Here is a 21,756-nt window from a genome sequence, read left to right as displayed (position 1 = left end):
CAATGAGACTGACAAGCGGAGCATGTAGGCTGGAGCCACTTGTCAATTACACATCGGCTTGTGCTTATGCTTTTGGAAACTTTCATTTTCATGAACCTCAGAGCAGCTGTCACTAATCAGACCTCAGGTGTCGGGTCATCTAAGATACCAACCTATGACACTACGCACTATGGAGATAGTAGTGTATCCTAGTATAATATGCATGATACCGCCTTATGATACCACCCACTACGGAAGGTCTTAGTGGCAAGGGCAAATTAGTAATCCTAACTAGCAAGATTTTGGAGTTTGATTGGGCTGGATATGGTAAAAGAAGTTTTGGAGGTGGTGAAGTCGGTGGGCTGAAATGACACATTTATTGTCTTGGTTCAAGAGGTAGATGGTTCGACAAAGAATACTCAGTTTCAGCCCATTAGCATGTATAATATGGTCTATAAGATAATTTTGAAAAATGTTAATCACATGCCCAAAGGTTATTTCGCCGAAGGTGATTGAACAGACGGGAAGTGCTTTTGTGTCGGATAATATTCTCATTGCACACGAATGCATTCATCGAATCAAGAGGGAGACCAGTAAGAATGGACTATGTGTGGTGAAGCTCGATCTTCATAAAGCATATGTCCGGCTAGAATGGTGTTTTCTGAGGAGAATGATGGACTGAACCGGGTTTGCTGACCGATGGATTGAATTAATAATGAATCGTGCCTCATCATATGTTTACAAGATTAGGTTTAATGCGGAAGAACAAAAAATAAATACTCCAGTGAGAGGCTTACGGCAGGATGACTCCTCCTTCTCGATGTAATACATGTTCTAGTTTGTGCTGAGGCACTCTCAAGTACACAACTCCATCCACTTTCCCCCTTGTTTCTCCCTCCGGTGGATCTCCAGCCACCCAAGGCCCGGGCCATGGATGGAGATGGCGACTTCAACGCCGCAGGCGGCGGAAGGGGAAGCGCTGGTCGGAGGCGTGGGGGGCAAGTGCGAGGCAGCCGCGGGTGGGAGACGCAGAGCGGCGCCCCGGTCCGAAGGTCGCGGCAGGAGTTCGTCGCTGAGGGCCTAACGGCAGGTGCAGCGCCGGCGAGTTGGTGGGTACGGCAGGGAGGTTGTGCAGCCGCGAGGAGGCGCCGTCTGCTTCCGCTTCTGCGGCAGGAAGGCGACGATGTGCCTCGTCCAGATCATCCATCGCCAGGCAAGCTGAGCTCCTCCCTCCCCTCTTTTCCAAATCCAAATCCTAATGCTTTGATTTGCAACTGGTTTTTCCATCAAATCAGAAACACTAAATATGGCTTAGCTCCCCTAAACATCTTGTCCCGCCCCGCTATTTTAATTCAACTGAAACTTAAACAAGCTAGCGCAACACTCGACACGAAGCGTCGTCCTCTCGGCCACTTTCACGACCACCCACCAGCAGCATAGCTTCCTCTTTTTCCATAGATGGAATCACGGAAGCTCAACCTCTCTCTCTTGCAGTGCACCCACCACCAGTCCACCACCGCCACTGTCCTCTCTCCCTTTGGGTCACTTCTCTGTTCCCTCCTCCACCATTTTCCCATCAGCTCTGCAAGCTGCGTGCTGACGCGGTCGAACCTTTGCTTGTCTGGAGGCTTTCTCTCCACCAGCGCAAGCTCGACACACACCGGTGTCTATGAAGGATAGCCTTGCCCTTGTGTGCTTTGCAGGGACTAGCAGATATGTTGATCGAAACTCTTACCTTAGCTTTCTGTCTCTACTACTCCCCTGATGTGATTAGATACATGATACAAAGATTATTCGGTGGAACTCTGTGGCGTCCAGGTAGGAACGCTCCATGCCGTCGCAATGCAGGAAGCCTTTTCGTTTGGAATCTTTTACACAGCCACCCCACAGACGACACGGCGCTCTCCCTAGCCATGTAGCTCAAGGACGAACCAGACCGAACAATCTGATTTGACTCACGTCACGTATAGGTACAGGAGCATCTAGGGCGTGCGTGCAAGGTTCAGCACGCAGCATTTAACGTTGAGGCCCCGAAGCCATTTCTGTGCTCTGCCCATCTTTTTTCTCTCACAAATCCAACCGAGGTAGAGTGAGCGAAAGAGGAAGAAGCATTTGCTGCTCTGCGCCGTGCCGTGCCCTCCTGTGCGCAGCCGCCGCCACCATCCGGTCGTCCTCTCTCCCTCTCGGTTCCTTCCACCACCACCACCACCACCTCTCCTCCTCACACGCCAAGCTCACGCACATTGGCGTCGCCCCCCAGCTTCCTTTCGGAATCGCAGCTCCAGCCATGGCATCCTTGGCCAACCTCCTGATCTCACTTTTCTCGCTCACCCTCGTGCTCCTGCATGCTCCTGCACCTGCGGTATGCGACGACCTAGTCGCAGGCCTCTCTCCAAGCCATCGCACATACATTGTGATGCTGAGGCCACCCATCGAAGCCGGCAGCGAGGACGACCACCGCTGGTGGCAGGATTCCTTCCTGCCAACGCCTCTCGCCGGCTCCGATGAGCCACGCCTCATCCATACCTACACTGAGGTCTTCACGGGGTTTGCCGTGAGGCTCACCGAAGATGACCTCGCCATGGTGTCCCAGAGGAAGGAGTTTCTGCGGGCGTTTCCAGACCATCTCTGGCGCCCCAGCACCACTCACACTCCGAAGTTCCTCGGACTGGAGAAAGATGCCGGGCTGTGGAGGGACACCAACTATGGCCAAGGAGTCATAATCGGGGTCCTGGACACCGGCATATACGCAGAGCATCCTTCCTTTGATGACAGTGGCATCCCGCCACCCCCATCAAAGTGGAAGGGCTCATGCCATGGCGCTGCACGCTGCAACAACAAATTGATAGGTGCCAAATTCCGTAATCCCAGAGCATATGATTCCGGTGATGACACGGGGCATGGAACACATACCTCGTCCACCGCAGCTGGGAACTTCGTCAGTCATGCCTCAGCCCACGGCCTCGGCAGGGGCACAGCTGCCGGAATTGCTCCACATGCACACTTGGCCATGTACAGGGTGTGCATAATTCTTGGGTGTGCATCCTCGGACATAGTTGCCGGGTTAGATGAAGCCGTCAAGGATGGTGTTGATGTGCTTTCACTCTCCCTCGGCCCCTTTTTTGATGTCAACTTCACTGATGATCCGGTTGCCATTGGCACATTCAATGTGGTAGCAAAGGGTGTTGTTGTCGTGGCTGCAGCTGGTAACAACGGTCCAAGGTCCTTTATTGCCAACTCTGCACCATGGTTGCTCACAGTTGCAGCTGGCTCGGTGGACCGAAGCTTCCAGACCGTTGTGCAGCTTGGCAACGGCGAGCACATCAGTGGGGAAGCTTTCAATCAGACTGCGAACTCAAACTCCAACTCTGTTTCTCTGTATTGGAACAAACACTGCAAGTCATCATTGGCTGGAAGAAATGTGTCTGGCAAAATTGTGATTTGCCATAACACAGGACCAATGAATGACACAGGGTCAGCAATCAACCAGTCTGACATCAGTGGCATCATGAGTGCCGGGGCGGCTGGCATAGTCCTGATCAACAGGAAAGATGCTGGCTTCACCACCCTTCTGGAGGATTATGGCAGTGATGTTGTGCAGGTGACCGTGGCTGATGGCAACAATATCATAGAGTATGCAAGGGCAACAAGCAAAGCCAGTGCCAAAGTCATATACAAGAACACTATGCTTGGTGTCCGTCCATCTCCCACTGTCGCGGCATTCTCATCCCGCGGTCCCAGCACGTTCAGCCCCGGTGTGCTAAAGCCAGATATATTAGCACCCGGGCTCAACATCATTGCTGCATGGCCACCACTCACCATTCTTGGATCTGGGCCATTCAACATTAGATCAGGGACATCCATGTCGACTCCACATGTCAGTGGAATCGCTGCGCTTGTCAAGAGCTCCCATCCTGATTGGTCTGCTGCTGCTATCAAGTCAGCCATCCTCACCACAGCTGACATCACGGACAGCGCTGGTGGCCCGATCTTGGACGAGCAGCATCAGAGGGCAACTGCGTATGCCATGGGTGCTGGCCATGCCAATCCTATAAAAGCTATTGACCCGGGCCTTGTGTATGACCTTAGCATCACTGAATATGCTGGCTACATATGCGCTCTCCTCGGTGATCAAGGCTTGGCAACCATTGCGCGTGACCCGACGCTGTCCTGCAAAATGCTTCCCAAGATACCAGAGGCACAGTTGAACTACCCATCCATAACAGTGCCACTCAGGACAAGGCCATTCACGGTGAACAGAACCGTGACAAATGTGGGGCCAATAAATTCAGTATACACACTGAAGATGGAGGTTCCCAAGTCGCTCACAGTGCGAGTCTACCCAGAGACGCTGGTGTTCTCCAAGGTTGGACAAAAGAAAACATTCAGCATTACGGTGAGCAGGCATCGCAATGTCGGGTCAAAGGCCTTGCAGGGAAGTTTGAGCTGGGTGTCCAAAAAACATATTGTGCGTAGTCCGATCGTGGCTTCTCCTCTGTTGTAATCAGTAAAAGCATGTGTGACACATGACGTTGTAGAATCGCGCATGTAATATTGTAATTAGGGAAATGACTGTCTTTTAATTAGAAGTGTATCCATGCCTGTAAAATAATTGATGTTTGGACGTTTAGCATCCATTGCTGTCACAATTCTTTTCTGAATTACTTTTTCCTTTTCCCAACTTATCAACAATGTTTGCTGCAGGTAGTAGATCACCATTGAGAGGTGCTGCTTCTAAGGTGTAAAATCCATCCAGGTACCTAAACCTACCCTTTCCCTCATATGGGTATATGCCATTGCTACCTCCAGATTTTTTATCCGCGCTATTGATGATATACTTTCTGCCGATATGAGCTATTGATGATAAACTTGCTCTTTTTTTGTTTCCTCTACATTAGTTCCTTTCAATGCTTAGGTTCAGTTGGGCACTAATAACTATTTCGGGTGCTTTGAAATTAGATTTTGATGATATTAAGGTCATCATCAATCTACATGAACAAAGGAGAGGTTTGCCTGAATACTCGTAGTTAAATTGGTTTTTCTCCCTGTGTTTCTTTTCTGGTCCTTTTTGTCTTTTGCAGTTGGTGTATATATGTTCCGAAGCTAAATTGAGTCTTGACTTTTAAGAAGAAAAATACATCGTTGCAGTAATTGTACAGTTTAAACCTATTAGTTCGTGTTGTAAGCACATGTATTAGTGAGTCAGTTTAGAGCTTGTACTATTAGTTGTGCATGTTAGCTCACTCCCCTGTCTCAACCCAGAGCCAGGCACCGAGTTAGACCTTGCCAACACACAATCTCTTCTTCCTCAACTCCTCTGCTTTCTGCCTCCAGGTCCAGGTCGCTCTCCTCAGTGGTGCTACATGAGTGAAGATTTATGTTTGCTACTGGATCCGAAATCCTTCATCTTTGCTGATGCTATTCCCCTATATTTTCCCATCACTTGACACTCTGATCTCCCTGATTTTGGTCTCTGGTTTTTGAAATGCAGATAGTGGCCGCAGCGTTGCCGCTGGACGGCGCACACTGGAGCTCGAGTATGCAGCCACGACAGAGCTGCTCGGACATCACTGTATGTTGACGTTCTCTATCACTCCTGAACACCTTGAACTCTCCTCTACTTGATCTAGAGGTTTCTGGGACCTAAAATGCTCGTGTGCTGAGACAAAATCCCCAACTCTCGCCTTTAAACCCAGCATTTATATTAGGCCTAAACCCATAATTTATACTGATGTTTAACTCAAATTCCCACCTCAATGGTTTCTGCTATAAAACTGAGGTGATGGTGTCGTTAAGTCCTAAGTATTTTGCTTGCCTTAAAGCATTTCACTATTTTCTTCATGTCGCCAGCTTTTTCCGTTAATGAAACCGTTGTGGTGACATGGGATTTGTGCTTGTACGTGAGAAAAGAAAAATGATGGCATGAAGAAAAACACCTTTTTTTGATGCAATTGCTCCTTTTTGTTCTTGCTTGCTGGCTTTGTCTCTACTCTGGATGCAATTGCTTCTTTAGGCATGCTTCTCAGCTCCTCCCCCTCCCACGACAGCCAGCATTGGTGGTCTCTCAGGTTACCACCTCCTTTGGTTCTTTGTTTTTTTTTTTTAATTGGGAAAGAGAAGTGGAGACAGTGGGAAGGGGGGAACTACGGCCAGGTGAATATCTTCTTCTATTCTTATCCCTCCTCCTCGAGCAAGTATACCTTTTTTTTCTTTCCCGAAAGAGGGTAAAAGCCCCCAGTATCGATTGAAGCAAGTTATCCCATACCTTGGTCTAGATGATCCTTTCATTCATTGGTTGAGCTACTATGCTTACACTATTCGAGCCCCTTGTATGTTTACAAAGACGATTAGTGCAGCTGCACTGTATTTATGATGAAAATGCTGGTTCATGCACAGTATTAATGTTGGTGATCTATCTGTTTATAGGTGCACAGTGGGTTTTATTCTGCATATCATAATACAACATTGCGTGATGGAGTCATCAATGGCATCCAGAAGACCAGGGAAGCATATGACAATATTCCCATCATGGTGACTGGACATTCTATGGGAGGGGCCATGGCTTCGTTTTGTGCCCTTGATCTTATTGTGAGTGCTAATATTTGTCTGAAGAAGATATGCTTTCATTTATTTAGAAGTTTCTCTACTTTTCATGAATGCATCCTCCTGCTAAATTCTACTACAAGCTGACCTTTTTGAATGGAATAGGGTGCATTGTTGGGGATTCCATTCCTCCTCTGTTCTTAGTTTTAATCGATTCTTTCATGTGTATAAAATGCATTGAAAAAACTTCTAACATCACTAAAATCAATACTACATAAGTACTGCACAATTCTCAGACTGAACTCTCTTTACATTTGACAGACTAGTTATTGCTAATATTTTGTTGGGAATGACAGCAAGTGTCGGCGAATCAAGAACCTCAGTAATAGTATAATTTGATTTCTGTGCTGTTCTTCTGAATACAAAAATCTTAGACGAGGCAGATGTAACTATCTTTGTTCATGTGGTTCAGTGGCATCAAGCATAAGTAGTACTAGCGTCTGTTTTTGTCTATCCTGAAAAGTACGACATGCTTCTGATTTTAGCCACCATATTGGGCTCGATAGCCTAGTATACCCGATCGAGCAAATCTGTGACGATTCTGGTGAAGATCCCACTTGCAGCAGGTCCTTTCCGCTCTCACGTTTTAACATTCTGTCCTTTGTGAACTCTTTGCCAGCTGATGTTCTTTCACCCTAACATTGCTCTTCTATTCAGGTCCGTCAGTGGAAATAGCGTGCAAGACCATATCCACTATCTTGGCATCAGCATGCATTCCGAGTCGCGGGGATCATGCAGGATCGTCACGGATGACAATATGCTCAGGTACAAAGTTGGCACTGTAGACGGCGCTATTGTCTTCTCGAAGCAGCCTGGTTTATCAGTTGATCAGCTACTCAGTGCACAGTGAACAAGCTGAAGATTACATGGATTTGTTTTTATGGTTCATTTCTGCCAAAGTACAATATTCTTGTTGGCAATCAAAGCACTATCTCATGTATATATACACGCGTTATCCTGGCTGGATTAAATTATCATAGCCGAGGGTGTATTTCTGAAATGTACAAACATATTTGTGCTGATTAACTTGTTCATATTCTTGTATATAATTTAATTTATTTAAGCATGGCGGTTGCTTTCATTATGTACAGCATACCAGATGCATATGTTATATATGGTGAAGTGCACAAGTCAGTTTGTGGTATCAATTGTTCTTAAAAATGTTGAGGATGTTTATACACAATGGTTTTTGACATTCCTGCCGTCAAATGCTTTGTTTTACAATTGCCTGGTTTTGATATTCAAGTTAAACTATTAAACTTTACAAGGATGTGGTAAAATTTTAAAAATCTGCACGGCTATTGTACATGCATTTCATTGGATATGGAAATCAAGCTGTCTCTCTAAATAGATATTCTTATTTTTTTGGCTTCTCCTTTAAGACAGATTGAACACAAGGGGTCTACTAAACAGAAAGAATTTCTATGTTGAGAATAACAAATGTGTTTATGTGTGATGATGAACCTAATGAAGATTACATCCACCTTTTCTTTTTATGTGACTTTAGTCAGAACTTCTGGATTGCACTTGATTTTTAATGGAACTAGCGGACCCGTTGCGCCAAATGGCGCAGAGGCACGCTAAATCCATGTACACATTGAAAAGAAAATACATTATTTAGTTGATTTAGTCATGGGCAAGTACATATGGTAACAAATTTAACACCCTTTAAAAAAAGAATGGTGACTCCACAATAAAAAAAAATGATTTCTTGTTATCTACAGCAAGATGTGCGCAAATACCCATTTAAAATCATGAATGTGTAGTAACTTTAGCTGTGAGCAACCACTTAGAGCGCCAACGCAAACCCTTTTAATCAAAAATTAAGGACTTCTTTTTACAAATATATACTTGAGCATGCACAATTTGTAATCAATCACATTTTCAAACAAGGGATTGAAACAACAGTTAACATAGCTAACACTTTGCATTTGCATTTAAGTGTAAAATATTGTAAGATAGGAATAAGGGTTTGGTTCTTCCTTGGAGATGCACCAACTCCAGTACACACATACATAGACCTAACAAATATTTCTTCACCAGGAACTACGTCACACAGCAAGGCTCCATCATCCGTGAAATCAAACTAATTTAGCTACCCATCAAATGTAGAAAAAACTTTGCTGCTGGAAACTTGCACGTTCATTCTCCCCTGCAACCTTAGCTCGCGGAACCCGGCTTCGAGGGCAGATACAGGGGCATGGGGACCTGTCATGATTTTTTGAGAATGCAAAACACACCAGCATGAGATTTATTAGGAAAAACACATTATATCAGTTTCTAATTGGCTCACATTATAGCAGAAATAATGATAACTGACAACAGGCCTGGAAGATAGACTAACAACATAATTCCCACAATCAAATTAGCCAGATTAGGATTTCCATATGTACATACCGCCACAACATATTATAGAATCTGTAACCTCACTGGAGAACAAAGTGTTCAGTAAAAAATAACACAATCTGGCCTACATAACTTTGGAATCACTGCACATTGTTGAAACTTGTAAGCCCGACATTCCTTATTAGCATTAAGGCGAGCCAAAAGTATTGAAACCATGATGACCTAAATAGTGCATCAGGTAGAGCATTACCTGCACTGGCCAAATGATGACATGGTCTTCCTTTCCTTGACGCCAAATGATGGAGACCTTGTTCTTCACCAAATTCTTCCATTGGATCCTTGCGCTGCTTTTCTCCCAAATTAGTAAATTTTATACAAGGAAATCAAAAGCAGAGAGACAGTAATATCAACAGGTCAAAAGAGAACACCTTATAGTGATTTGTCGAGAACTGCCTCTTGCTGCCTCTGCAGGATTGTTTTGCCCATCGTCGTCTCTAGATCCCTTCCTCCTAGATGCACCACTATATTGGTACACAGAGCCGCCGAACGATCAGTAAACTAAGGACCATGAATTAAGATCACTTTTTAAAAAAGTAATCATGTGATGCATAAAAATTGCAAAATAAAATAGCAACCACGTGGTAAGAACCGGCAACTCATTTTACAGGATAAATATTTGCCTAACCCTTGCTGCAGATGGTCAACACCACAACACAATGACACATAATAGCAGGTTCATATATAGCAAGATAAAAGGAAACTAAGATTACAACACAATCAGACAAATCTATATATTCAAGTACACTAAGATTTTACCTTTGTCTATTTCCTTTAGAATGGTGAACCAACAATGATGGATGGATCATAGTACTGTGGACAAAAAAATTACTATATATCATTAATTTTAATGTGACAAAAGCAAAGCAAAGTGGTCCATGCCGGAATTCATGCCCAGCAATCAATTCTACACCTTTTCTCTGTGCATAGCTTTATTTTCGTTTCTGTATGTCTAAGATAAGTTACCCCATTTCTCATCCCTCGCTGCTCTGCTCATACCTTGACAATCTGGAAGCACCAAAGGAATAAGCACTTTGTGCATATATAAATATAGCAGTCAGCCAGGCATGGTTAAGCAATGACATGAAAGATAAATATGCCAGTCGACGCTAATAAGGTAGGCTACAATCTTCTGGGAACCACTAACTTGCAAGGCACTGCAAATAAACTAAACACAACGACCTGACCCTAATGATGCTAGCTTATGGAAGCCATAGCCTATCTGATAGACAATGAAAGTGATCAGAAGACCAACAACAATTTTGATTTCAGAAAAGGGTATTTCTTAAGCAATGCTTTTATTAGAAAGATGCATTCACATATATTTTTCTAAAATCCCATGCAAATGTGTTGATCCATTCCAGGGAAATAATTCATACCCAAAAAACCTGGAACATTGATGGGGACAGTATTTAAGGCAAAGCAAGTATTTGCCTAATCAACACAGAAACTTTGCATATTCCACTTTGCTGTAGTAAACATATTTGAGAACAGTTCAAACAGGACCTCCATATGTTATACATAAGTAGCCATATGGAGCTGTAAACCAAGACAGAGGCCACTCAAGGCAGAAATTCAAATAGTGACAAAGGAACATCTCGTAATCAGGAGAATTCTATGACTATTCAAAAACAGAAGGCACCTCAGGAAGCGTGTAGTCAAATTAGTCTAGCTTAAAAACTAAATAGTAAATAAGGTACCATTCGTTTTTCCATGAAAAATAGGCATGCCATATTAGATTTCTGAAATCCTTTACTTGTAAATGCCATATCCAACTGCCCAAATTATTGATGTATAACCCGTCAGCTGCATCCAGTCAACTGTTTTTAAGAGAATAGGCAAACAACAAGAAACCAAAGCAGACCCCCGCTTCTTAGAAAGAGCTTCAATAAACTTAAATTGTTGTCCTATTATATTAATTAATCTATACAGATGAGACTTATTCACGGGTTTGTCCTCAAGAAAACAGCTTTAACTCTTACAAAAATATAGTTTGACCAGTTCTAAAAAAAATCCATTCGTATGCACATGTTTAACTCTCAAAAAATAGCTTTAACTCTCATAAAACAGGTTTAACTCTCATAAAACAGGTTTAACTCTCACAAAACTTGCACGTGTCTGTCCTCAAGAAAATTTCCATTATCACCCATCCAACGGATGACCCAAGACCATAGATCACAAAGCCATCTTCACGCCATGTCCCCAATCTGCATATGAGACCTTTCTGATTAGAAACTACATGGAAAATAAACAACATTTATCTAATTGGATCTTAAGTAAACATGGCTGCATGTTTGCCGATAATCTAATTGAATTTTAAGGAGGGCGACAAGATGCATGTGTGTGCCACGACACCCATGTTGCCAAACTGTTTAGTGCGGCCAAGAAGAAAACTGACAATACTGGAAAGTAGCCGGACCTGGGGTCGTGAGGGAGGTTGAGGATGAAATCTTCGCCGCTGCATGCCAGAGAGCAGTGGGGTAAGAGAATGCTAATGTTTATAGAAGATGTGAACTCTTTAAAATGCATGTATAGCCCTTTTTAGGGGATTAAAGGGTACAGAAAAGCAGTAAAAAATGGAGCCAGCTCATAAATACATTTATGGGCAGAAACATATATATGCCTAGATGGAACACATAAAGATAAGGAATGCATCTATCAGTACATGGAAACCCAGATCACGGCAACATTAATAAACAGGTCCAGAAGTGATGTACAAAGCATCAAATTTGCCCTATGGAGTGTCCAACTACACAGGAATGGTATTAGAATCCAGAAACTGTATGAGATGTAGCATGCCACACGTGAAATGCTAGGTCACTTACATTGCTTGTATTTGGATGTGCACAACATCAGTACATAGAGATTTTGCCGCACAATATACTTATCAGCTAAGAATCTTGGAAAATGGAGATCCAATCCCATAACCTAGCAAATCATCAAACAAAATCAGGAAGGAAAATATAGGAGAAATCAAAGGATAATACCATAGCTCCAGAGACATTGACCAAACCTGGAATTGTGTAACTGGTACGTACAGACATCACCAACACCAATCCTGGCTACTGCAGTCGGCGGCGCAACGTCTCTTACCGACCAAACCAACATGTGAAACAAGAATGAAATTAGATGGAAAGGGGAGCCGAATTAGGCAGGAGGAACTCATGCGGGGAGGTGCATCCAGAAGGGACGAGGGACGAGGGGTGAGGGGTGAGGTCCTGGTCCTTCTTCGATGCGGCTTAGCGGGGCGACAATGAACAATGACGGCGCCGTCCGGCACTCTCCCACCCGCATCCGTTGCTCCCCGCTGCTTCCGCCCGCCTGCGCCAGGCTCGCCTCGAGCCGGCCGCCGCCATGGAGCCTAAGCGACGGGAGGTAGTTCTGGGAGGAGGAGAAACGTGAAGATGGGAGGGCTGGGAGGGATGGGCGCCGCGGCAGGGGTGCGGGCGAGGAGGAAGGAGGGAGGCGTGCGGCGGCTTTGGTGATTGGGGGAGGGTTTGCCACCAGCGCAGGGCGCGACGTGCACTGAGACGACGCACGCCTCGCACGGGGGACCCAACGCGCGGCGCCCGCACGTCCAGTTGCCAGCCGTGTGCATCGGCCACGCGAACCCAGTAGCGAGGGAACACAAAGCAACTGACCACCGGCCCCGCCCCTCCACACGGCCCCAGCGTCAGTGGCCTTGTGTAGCGCTAAACTAAAGGCACCGGACGACCCGGAAAAAAGGCGAGCGCACCGTACGACCCGGAGAAAAGACCCGTGAGTGGGCGGACCCGGCACTATGTAGAGGTCAGCCTTAGCACGACACGCGCAGGAGTCAGCCACAATTCTCTCCAACCCCGGCATAACGCGGAGAACAATAGAGAGTCCCTTGCACGTGGGACCAGCGGCCATCCTGGCCCACTCGTCATGGCATGGAAGGGGTAGCAGCGGGTGTACATATGTCCTTCCAGCCGGCTGCCAAGCCAATAGGGGCGCGCTACGCGAGGCACGCACGCGGCACGCCAGGGGAGGCCGCCCGCGACCCAAAAAGAACTGACCCAACCAATAGCGCAGGAGGCTGAGCCCACAGGTCATCGCCCCAATGAATTCACCAGAAGGTCAAACGAAGATCGAAAATTGCCAGCGCAGATCGAACGGCAACCAATCAATGGAAGACCAGTTTGACCAACATCCGACGGACAAAAGATACGCAAATCGAGGGACGATTCTGGAGAGGAGTTGGCTAGCAACCTTATATGTTAGAATGCCACAGTTGATATGCTGATGAAAGCTAAAGATAGAATCATTAGAGTTACTAAGCTCCCACGAAATGGAGAGTTGTGAGCGTTGTAGACTGTTTTTACGTGCTGGACCCCACATGTTAGCCGGTAGGAGCGGTGGTCTCTCTAGGCTGGGCTTGGATGATAGGTCAACGTGTCGTTATGTACGACTTCGGTCCCTTCATGTCGGTTTCGCTGCCAGCTCGCGTGGAAAGAGAATGAAAAGGCAGTTTGGGGAAGGGAGGCAAATCGACCATTGTGATACGGGCTCTGCCTCTGTTCGCACTTCGGCTGCATGCTCCCAGAGAAAATGGGCGAAGGAAATTCAGCGCCACCACATCAGACAACGGAAATCCGGTCCGCCCCAGCTTCTTCGTCGCCAGTGCGGCCGCCACTGTCGCTCTTCCGGCTCCTCGCCGACACGCTGCGGGGAGGACGCCTGCGGGGAGATCCGCAATTTTGCTGCGTTGGCGTTTGCGGGCAGGACATGATGAGATCCGATTCTTCCTCTAATATTGGTGGAGCTTGGCAGCGGGAAGAAGTCGGAGGATCGAGGAGATCACACGCAGCCGGCGGTTCTTGAGTCTGCACTTAATCGCCGTTTACCAGACCTGCAGGTTAGGCGACTGTACGAGTATGTCTTCTTCGGCTCTAAGGTTCAGTTTATGAGAAAGGAAATAATTGAAGTGCACGCTGTTATTCATCTAAGAATTATTCCAACAACAGAAATATGCCAAACATGTACTATGGTCTGATGCAGGTTCGGAGGACAAAGTTTCGATGTTGCAGTCAAACAAAGCCTGATAGTAAACTTGCAGCCAACAACAGTTGCTTTGATAAATAGTCAAACAAAGCCCTCTGCAAAAATGCAGTAGCAACAAATGTTTAAACTTATAACCTGTATTTTTTTGCAGCCTTAAATAAAGTTGTACTCCCTCTGTAAACTAATATAAGAGCGTTTAGATCACTATTTTAGTATTCTAAACGCTCTTATATTAGTTTACGGAGGGAGTATTAGCATTTTGTTTTCGTTCATTTTCAAGGTTCAAGAAAACAAACATGGCAAAACTGGCTTCTAACAGGGTCTATGTTGCTGTCCTCCTTGACCAGAATCTGCTTCTCCATTATACATCCTCCACTAACAATGAGGTTGATCCAGTTTGCTGCTGGGTTCATGTAGTATGGTTTCTAACCCACACTACAGAGTTATTTGTGGTGCTTTTGAAAATCAGATTCACGGTCCTTGACAACAGTCTTCTAATTCATGATGTTCAGGTGAGCAACAGGCAACTTGGTTGTAACATATAATTGACTATGAGCAAGTAGACATCACAATGGCTTCTGGCACAACTCCTGAATTCGGGAGATGTATCAATATGCTTTGACCACACCAACTAGATGATGCTCATAATTGAAGGTCTAAACTAAGGAAAGACTCAAGTAAGATAAGTGGAGGAGAAAGTAACCTGACGGAATATTACATAAAGCATTCGTGCATTTGAATTGTGTGGAATATATTCTTCTATTTGCTTGGATCAGATGAAATTCAATTTTTCATGCGACTTTGTTTGGCCTGTTAAAACCCTCCACTAATTGAAATGCAGTCTATTTACTGGTTAAGGTTCCATTTTTTGGATGTTCTGTTTAGGCTTTACCAATTGTCCAATTAATATTTTATTATTGTTTTGGACTCAGGCATGTCGATTATGATGGATCTAACCATCAACAACCGAGGTCAGGAGAGGGCGTGGTACTGCCGGTGCTCTGCAATTCATTCTTGTCACTTTCTTCAGTTTTCACTCTCTAGAGGCAAGATGAATGGATCAAGTAATTAGATGACACCCATGTAATAGCGGATTAAGTGTTTTTGGTGTATCTATGCAAGCATGGCGACGATTCACTGTTGTTGAAGACTCTATTTGCGGAGTAGATGAATGTGCTTCATATATCATAGTTTAGACAAGGTGTTCCATATATAATCCATGTTTACAACAAATAGCACCTTATGCTTAAAGTTTTGATGATAACTATACCATGTTTTGTACATGTTTTACACTAATTTTACTTAATTTTGGATTAGTGAAAAGTGTGTTGCCCAAGTGTACTAGCAAGACTTTTCAATGACATCCTTTTAGAAGACACTAGGAATGTGCTTTTACCTCCTTTTGCCAATCACAATGTGTCTTGCTTATTAGCAATAAATGAACATTTTTATTTTTACTTGTCTGGTTGTTGATGTTTCCCTTTAGCAGCTTAATCTTGCAATTGAATAATACTTTTTATTAATCATTTTAATAAACACTTTTTGCATTGCACATACACTATTAGTAGTGTCCAATCAAAAGACAGGGATCAACCACATCAAACCGAACAATGCAAAATATGCCGCCCAACAAACATCAATTTTATATGAAAAAATGGGTAATAAATGATTAGAAAGAAAATGCACAATAAACATGATAGTGAAAAGCGGCACAGCAAAGCGCGCGTCACCTTCTAGTGCCAATTCAATGTTTCAAAGAATGCCTGATCACTGCATGTAGGAGCATATGGAAGCACAGAAATAGTATAATATTTGACCACAAGCAAAGAAATCTAGAATACTGTATCGGTAGCTTCAAGGAACATTTTTCTATGGTAATCAAGAAAACCAGGCCTAGTCTTAATGAGGGTATGCAATCATGGTTGGACTATTTATAGACAACATTTGTAAGACTCATACATACATGATACATTCATAAATGTTCATGTACTGCTACCATGTTCCACCATAGAAGTACAGGTTTTTTAGGGTACCCTGGTACTCCATAGGCAGGGCTTCGAGTACAAACTAGATCTGACCATTCCTTTGAGAGGGTACTTTGGTCTTTTTGTCTCTTTCATCTAAACGTACTCTTGATGAATTCTCTGGGCCAACTATTTTCTTCCGATTTCCGGATCAAGCACAAACCGTGGCCTCCCTGATCTTGCATAGCTGTGGCTGCCTTCTCTTCCTCTAGTCTGCGCCCTTAGTTTCACACCCATGAAAACATGGCGCGTCGGCCGCCGGCGAGACCTTCGATCCTCCGTCGTATCCGAGTCTAGTTCTTCACTTCGCTAGCGAAGGCGATAAAATTACTAGCCTAGTTCTTCGGTGTCTTGTATAGAAAACTGGAATGTTGTAAATTGTTGAATATCGACATCACGTTTCATTTCTTTTGAGTGCTCATGTGTTGATTTATAAATCGCAAAGGAGCCATGGCTTTCAGATGATGCATCCATCTTTATTTCCTGACGGGTCCCTCGCCGGCCGGTTCACACTGCATGCTAGTCAAATCTCGTAATTACCGTAACTGCCGTTCGGAGGGAGTAATTTCCACCTTGATTTCCATATATTGATTACCAATTTACCCTTTAAATCAAGGTACTCCCCAACTTTTGGCGGTGGTACTCCTAAACGCCAACGTTGGAGTACCAACCAATCCTATCCATCAGATTAAGATAAATGAAGGGCCTATATTCATTTAAGGGTACTGTAAAAGAACTCTAGAAGTAAGAGAGAATTACTTATTTAATATTGTCTTTAATTTTGTTTCCTGTTTGACACTTGGAATTTTTTGTTTCCTGTAAGACACACACACATGCTTGCTAGACTATGCCGGCGCGCATTCTGGCCTATGGCCTATCTTATGCTATCTTGGTTTTGCCTATCTTATGCGGACCGACCGGAGCATAGGTTAAGCAAGAATGCTCGCACGCTCACAATAGCTCACGGTAGCTCTAAACTGAGCGAGAGCGCAAAATTCCTTATCCCGCGCACTGGTCCTAATTAGGTCTCCGCATGAATAGGCCTCCTCACTCGTTAATGAATGAGGGTAAAACCAACTGCTGAAATACTAATGCAATTTATTTCGTTACCATTCCACAGGTTCACCCACGTCTCGCAACTACCCTCTCTAATTGTTGGTAGTAAAGCATGTCGGATATGGTAACAAAATAATTTACGTTACCAACTACGCTTCTGTAGTAATACGGGTTGAGGATATGGTAATAGAATAATTTGTGTTACCAACTACACTCCATAATTATTGGTAGTAAAACAGGTCGGGATATGGTAATAAAATTACTTGTGTTACCAAGTAAAGCATCATGTTCACGTAAACGCAGAACCCCATGATAGTAATGCGTCATGTTTGAATTACTATAACTAGACCTAATATTATCATTGATTTTTACATGGAGAGGAATACCTAATGCTAGTAATCAATTATTATAACTGGACCTAATATTACCATTGATTTTTACATGGAGGATTGAGACCTAATGCTAGTAATGAATTATTATGACTGGACCAAATATTACCATTGATTCCTACATGGAGGGGAGAGACCACGTGCTAGTAATGTGCATCATTCACATGTATGAGTCAAAGTTCACACATATGTCATGAGCAGCACAAAAGTGACTTTAACTGAAAGAAATTAGATGATGTTCACAAGCCGAGTCTTCTTTTGCTTCTTGTGCTAATTGTAGGGTTGTCCAAGGTTTTCTTGGCTTCTCGCGCCCATTGCAGGGTTGTCAAATAGCACCATAGGAATGTTTTCATCTTTTTTAGCAAGCGCTATCTTTTCCCTTTTGGTCCTTACGTTCACGGCATAGTCTGCTTGCTTCGTAGGAACATGAATAGGCTCAAGAATGAGCTTGGGTTTGTTAGATCCAGTTCTTGATCTACATTTGTTCATATATGGTAGCAATAATTTTAGAGCAAACAACAACATTAACCATGCACAATATTCAAAACTTGCAAAGCTCACCTTTTACCCCTTCTCCTTTTTTCCTATTTGTAGTCTCTAACCTTTGGCTATGGATTAGGTCAATACATACAAATCGAAATCAATTTTCATTTGGCACAAATCAATCTCGGTTTTCATTTGGCACAATGGTAGGTGTAAAATTGCTAACCTTGGTAGAAAACACATAGCGATTGTTGGTGCTTCATCCTCTCTTGACACAATGGATGACTTGGGTAGTGTTTCTCCTCTTCTTTGGTGGTTCTCTACACAAGCAATTTGCTAACATGTATGGTTGATTACAAAACACTAATGCCTGAAAGTATAACAAATTAAAAACAAGTTTATTAACTCACAACCATCATAGCAACAATGTCATTGAGGTTACCCTTCTTGCAATTGTGCAAATGGTGTCTCCTTACAATTGTGCCAAGGTCATGGGCCGAGACACATGATGTACATGCAGTCAATAGCAAATAACTATTGAAAAATATATGATGGTGTCGTACATGAGTGAGGGGGCATATGTCCTCCCCGCCCCTAACATAATATGGGGGAGCGGGCAAGCCGCCATAATCCTAGATTAACTATACATTCATGATTATTAGAGCCAGGTATCCATTAGCTTTCATGTGATCAGCACTACGCCAGCCGCCCCGACACTCATGATGCCACCGCGTAAACGTTTATTCCAATAAAGAGGAAATGACTTGGAGCTTGAGTTTGAAATCTGGTTACAAGCTTCCCCATTGATGTAATTACCGTTCCCAAACTGCACAACATCCTCAAAGCTTCGGTCCACTAAGCCAGTTGCGACTATGAGAAAACCATGGTAAAGAATTGGCAAGAAATGACTCGTGTCCATTATTCCCAGCCGCATCCACGACAACGCTGGTGCGCCAATCGCGACCGGGTTACCACTAAAGTTGACATTGTAAACTTGGCGAGGGAGAGTGAGAGCACATCAACCCCATCCTTTATAGTAGCTTCATCTAACCCAGCTAATATGTCTAATATGTGTGATGATGCACACCCACGAAGGACACATATGTTGTACATGGCAGGTGTGCGCCTAGAGCAATCACGACTATTGTGCCCCTATCATGGTCATGACCCGAGACGCATGATGTAAATGCACTTAACGGTAAAAAAAACTATTGAAGAAATATATGGTGGTGTCGTGCATGAGGGAGGGGGCATATCCCCCCCTACAAAAACACCCTGCTTGGTGTTCGTCCATCTCCCACTGCCATGACATTCTCATCCGTAGTCCCAACATTTTCAGCCCATACGTCCTCAACTAGATATATTAGCACTTGGGCTCAACATCCTTGTTGCAAGAACACCACTCACCATATTTGGTTCTGGGCCATCAACAAAATAAGCTACGTGCAAAGGGTGAGCCCTCGCGCTAGCCACGCCATCAAGGCTTCTGTTTAGGTCGAGGGAAAAAAGACAAGAGAGAAACACAACGATCGGTTGTTTCCTTCCCAACGAAGGCAGGCACACGTCTTCGTCTCCTCCTCTCTCCTCACATGCCTCCTCCTCCTCTTCCTAGTGTCGCCCGCCGCACCTATCGCCTCCTCTTCCTCTCTCTGCTTCCTTGCCCGCCCCCTTGCGGCGCACACGATTGGTGGCGAACGCGGATCTGCGAGAAACATGGGAAGGCAGGAGGTGGGGCGGAGCAGATTGGTAGTGGGAAGCTCCGAAAGGAGCACGAGGTGTTGGGAAACGTAGCATGCAATTTCAAAAAAAATCCTATGCTCACGCAATATCTATCTAGGAGATGCATAGCAATGAGAGGGGGAGAGTGTGTCTACGTACCCTCGTAGACCGAAAGCGGAAGCGTTTGACAACGCGGTTGATGTAGTCGAACTTCTTCTCGTTTCGACCGATCAAGCACCGAACGTACGTCACCTTCGAGTTCTGCACACGTTCAGTGTAATGACGTCCCTCGAACTCTTGATCCATCAAAGTGTCGAGGAAGTAGATGAGTTCCGTCAGCACGACGACGTGGTGATGGTGATGTGATCCGCGCAGGGCTTCACTTAAGCACTACGAGAATATGACCGAGGGTGTAATCTGTGGAGGGAGGCGTGAAGGAAATATGCCCTAGAGGAAATAATAAAGTTATTATTTATTTCCTTATATCATGATAAATGTTTATTATTCATGCTAGAATTGTATTAACCGGAAACATAATACATGTGTGAATACATAGACAAACAGAGTGTCACTAGTATGCCTCTACTTGACTAGCTCATTAATCAAAGATGGTTATGTTTCCTAACCATGAACAAAAGAGTTGTTATTTGATTAACGAGATCACATCATTAGAAGCATGATGTGATTGACATGACCCATTCCATTAGTTTAGCACCCGATCGTTTAGTATGTTGCTATTGCTTTCTTCATGACTTATACATGTTCCTATGACTATGAGATTATGCAACTCCCGTTTGCCGGAGGAACACTTTGTGTGCTACCAAACGTCACAACGTAACTGGGTGATTATAAAGGAGCTCTACAGGTGTCTCCAAAGGTACATGTTGGGTTGGCGTATTTTGAGATTAGGATTTGTCACTCCGATTGTCGGAGAGGTATCTCTGGGCCCTCTCGGTAATGCACATCACATAAGCCTTGCAAGCATTGCAACTAATGAGTTAGTTGCGAGATAATGTATTACGAAACGAGTAAAGAGACTTGCCGGTAACGAGATTGAACTAGGTATTGAGATACCGACGATCAAATCTCGGGCAAGTAACATACCGATGACAAAGGGAACAACGTATGTTGTTATGCGGTCTGGCAGATAAAGATCTTCGTAGAATATGTGGGAGCCAATATGAGCATCCAGGTTCCGCTATTGGTTATTGACTGGAGACGTGTCTCGGTCATGTCTACATTGTTCTCGAACCCGTAGGGTCCGCACGCTTAAGGTTTCGATGACAGTTATATTATGAGTTTACGAGTTTTGATGTACCGAAGGAGTTCGGAGTCCCGGATGAGATCGGGGACATGACGAGGAGTCTCGAAATGGTCGAGACGTAAAGATCGATATATTGGACGACTATATTCGGACATCGGAAAGGTTCCGAGTGGTTCGGGTATTTTTGGAGGTACCGGGTAGTTACGGGAATACGAGGAAGAAGCAATGGGCCTTAATGGGCCTTAGTGGGAAGGACCAGGAGGTGGCACGTGCCTCTCCCAAGCCCAGTCCGAATTGGACAAGGGGTTTGGGGCGCGGCCCCTCTCTCCCTTCCTTCCTCTCTTCCCCCCTTTCCCCCCTTCTCCTAGTTGGACTAGGAAGGGAGGAAACCTACTCCAACTAGGAGTAGGAATCCTTCTCCCTGGCGCGCCCCTCCTAGGGCCGGCCTCCTCCCCCTTGCTCCTTTATATACGGGGGCAGGGGGCACCCCTAAACACACAAGTTGATCTCTAAGATGGTTCTCTTAGCCGTGTGCGGTGCCCCCTTCCACCATAGTCCTCGATAATATTGTAGTGGTGCTTAGGCGAAGCCTTGCGACAGTAGAACATCAAGATCGTCACCACGCCGTCGTGCAGACGGAACTCTTCCCCGACACTTTGCTAGATCGGAGTCCGGGGATCGTCATCGAGCTGAACGTGTGCTAGAACTCGGAGGTGTCGTAGTTTCGGTGCTTGATCGGTCGGGCCGTGAAGACGTATGACTACATCAACCGCATTGTCATAACGCTTCCGCTATCAGTCTACGAGGGTAC

At 44.7% G+C, this 21,756-nt stretch overlaps 1 protein-coding gene and 1 long non-coding RNA gene across 14 annotated transcripts; one reads left to right on the top strand and one right to left on the bottom strand.

Moving 5' to 3' along the window:
- Positions 1 to 1,198: 1,198 nt before the first annotated feature.
- Positions 1,199 to 7,663, top strand: LOC125515521 (subtilisin-like protease). 8 transcript variants are annotated; one of them, XM_048681024.1, is made up of 5 exons: positions 1,199 to 4,375; positions 4,878 to 4,986; positions 5,471 to 6,132; positions 6,406 to 7,148; positions 7,240 to 7,663. In XM_048681024.1, exons 1-3 carry the CDS (start codon positions 2,267 to 2,269, stop codon positions 5,602 to 5,604), a joined length of 2,352 nt encoding a protein of 783 aa, XP_048536981.1. In that variant the 5' UTR covers positions 1,199 to 2,266; the 3' UTR covers positions 5,605 to 6,132; positions 6,406 to 7,148; positions 7,240 to 7,663. The 8 variants fall into 8 exon arrangements, 1 of the variants encoding a protein (XP_048536981.1); XR_007287058.1 differs by lacking the exon at positions 1,199 to 4,375 and adding an exon at positions 4,692 to 4,735 and having other exon boundaries at positions 4,939 to 4,986; positions 5,471 to 5,551; XR_007287063.1 differs by lacking the exon at positions 1,199 to 4,375 and adding an exon at positions 4,717 to 4,735 and having other exon boundaries at positions 4,939 to 5,551; positions 6,406 to 6,567; positions 7,089 to 7,148.
- An 827-nt stretch (positions 7,664 to 8,490) lies between these two features.
- On the bottom strand, positions 8,491 to 12,529 carry LOC125515552. Of its 6 annotated transcripts, none has more exons than XR_007287075.1 (8): positions 11,999 to 12,525; positions 11,811 to 11,913; positions 11,405 to 11,443; positions 9,899 to 11,192; positions 9,745 to 9,798; positions 9,357 to 9,486; positions 9,179 to 9,272; positions 8,491 to 8,790 (listed from the first exon to the last, which is right to left on the bottom strand). It is a non-coding gene; the product is annotated as an uncharacterized LOC125515552 (long non-coding RNA). The 6 variants fall into 6 exon arrangements; XR_007287071.1 differs by having other exon boundaries at positions 9,357 to 9,449; positions 11,999 to 12,524; XR_007287073.1 differs by having other exon boundaries at positions 9,357 to 9,993; positions 11,089 to 11,192; positions 11,999 to 12,529.
- Positions 12,530 to 21,756: the final 9,227 nt, after the last annotated feature.

Source organism: Triticum urartu, chromosome 1, assembly GCF_003073215.2.
Source record: "Triticum urartu cultivar G1812 chromosome 1, Tu2.1, whole genome shotgun sequence".
In the NCBI taxonomy this organism is placed as follows: domain Eukaryota; kingdom Viridiplantae; phylum Streptophyta; class Magnoliopsida; order Poales; family Poaceae; genus Triticum; species Triticum urartu.
Note: the sequence above shows the minus strand (reverse complement) of the source record. Positions and strands in the feature narration are given on the sequence as shown.

Coding starts and splice junctions, on each gene's coding strand:
- LOC125515521 (XM_048681024.1), top strand. CDS start 2,267: ATGGCATCCTTGGCCAACCTCCTGATCTCACTTTTCTCGCTCACCCTC. Junction 4,376..4,877: donor AGAAAACATTCAGCATTACG/GTGAGCAGGCAT, acceptor CCTCTACATTAG/TTCCTTTCAATGCTTAGGTT. Junction 4,987..5,470: donor TCTACATGAACAAAGGAGAG/GTTTGCCTGAAT, acceptor TTTGAAATGCAG/ATAGTGGCCGCAGCGTTGCC.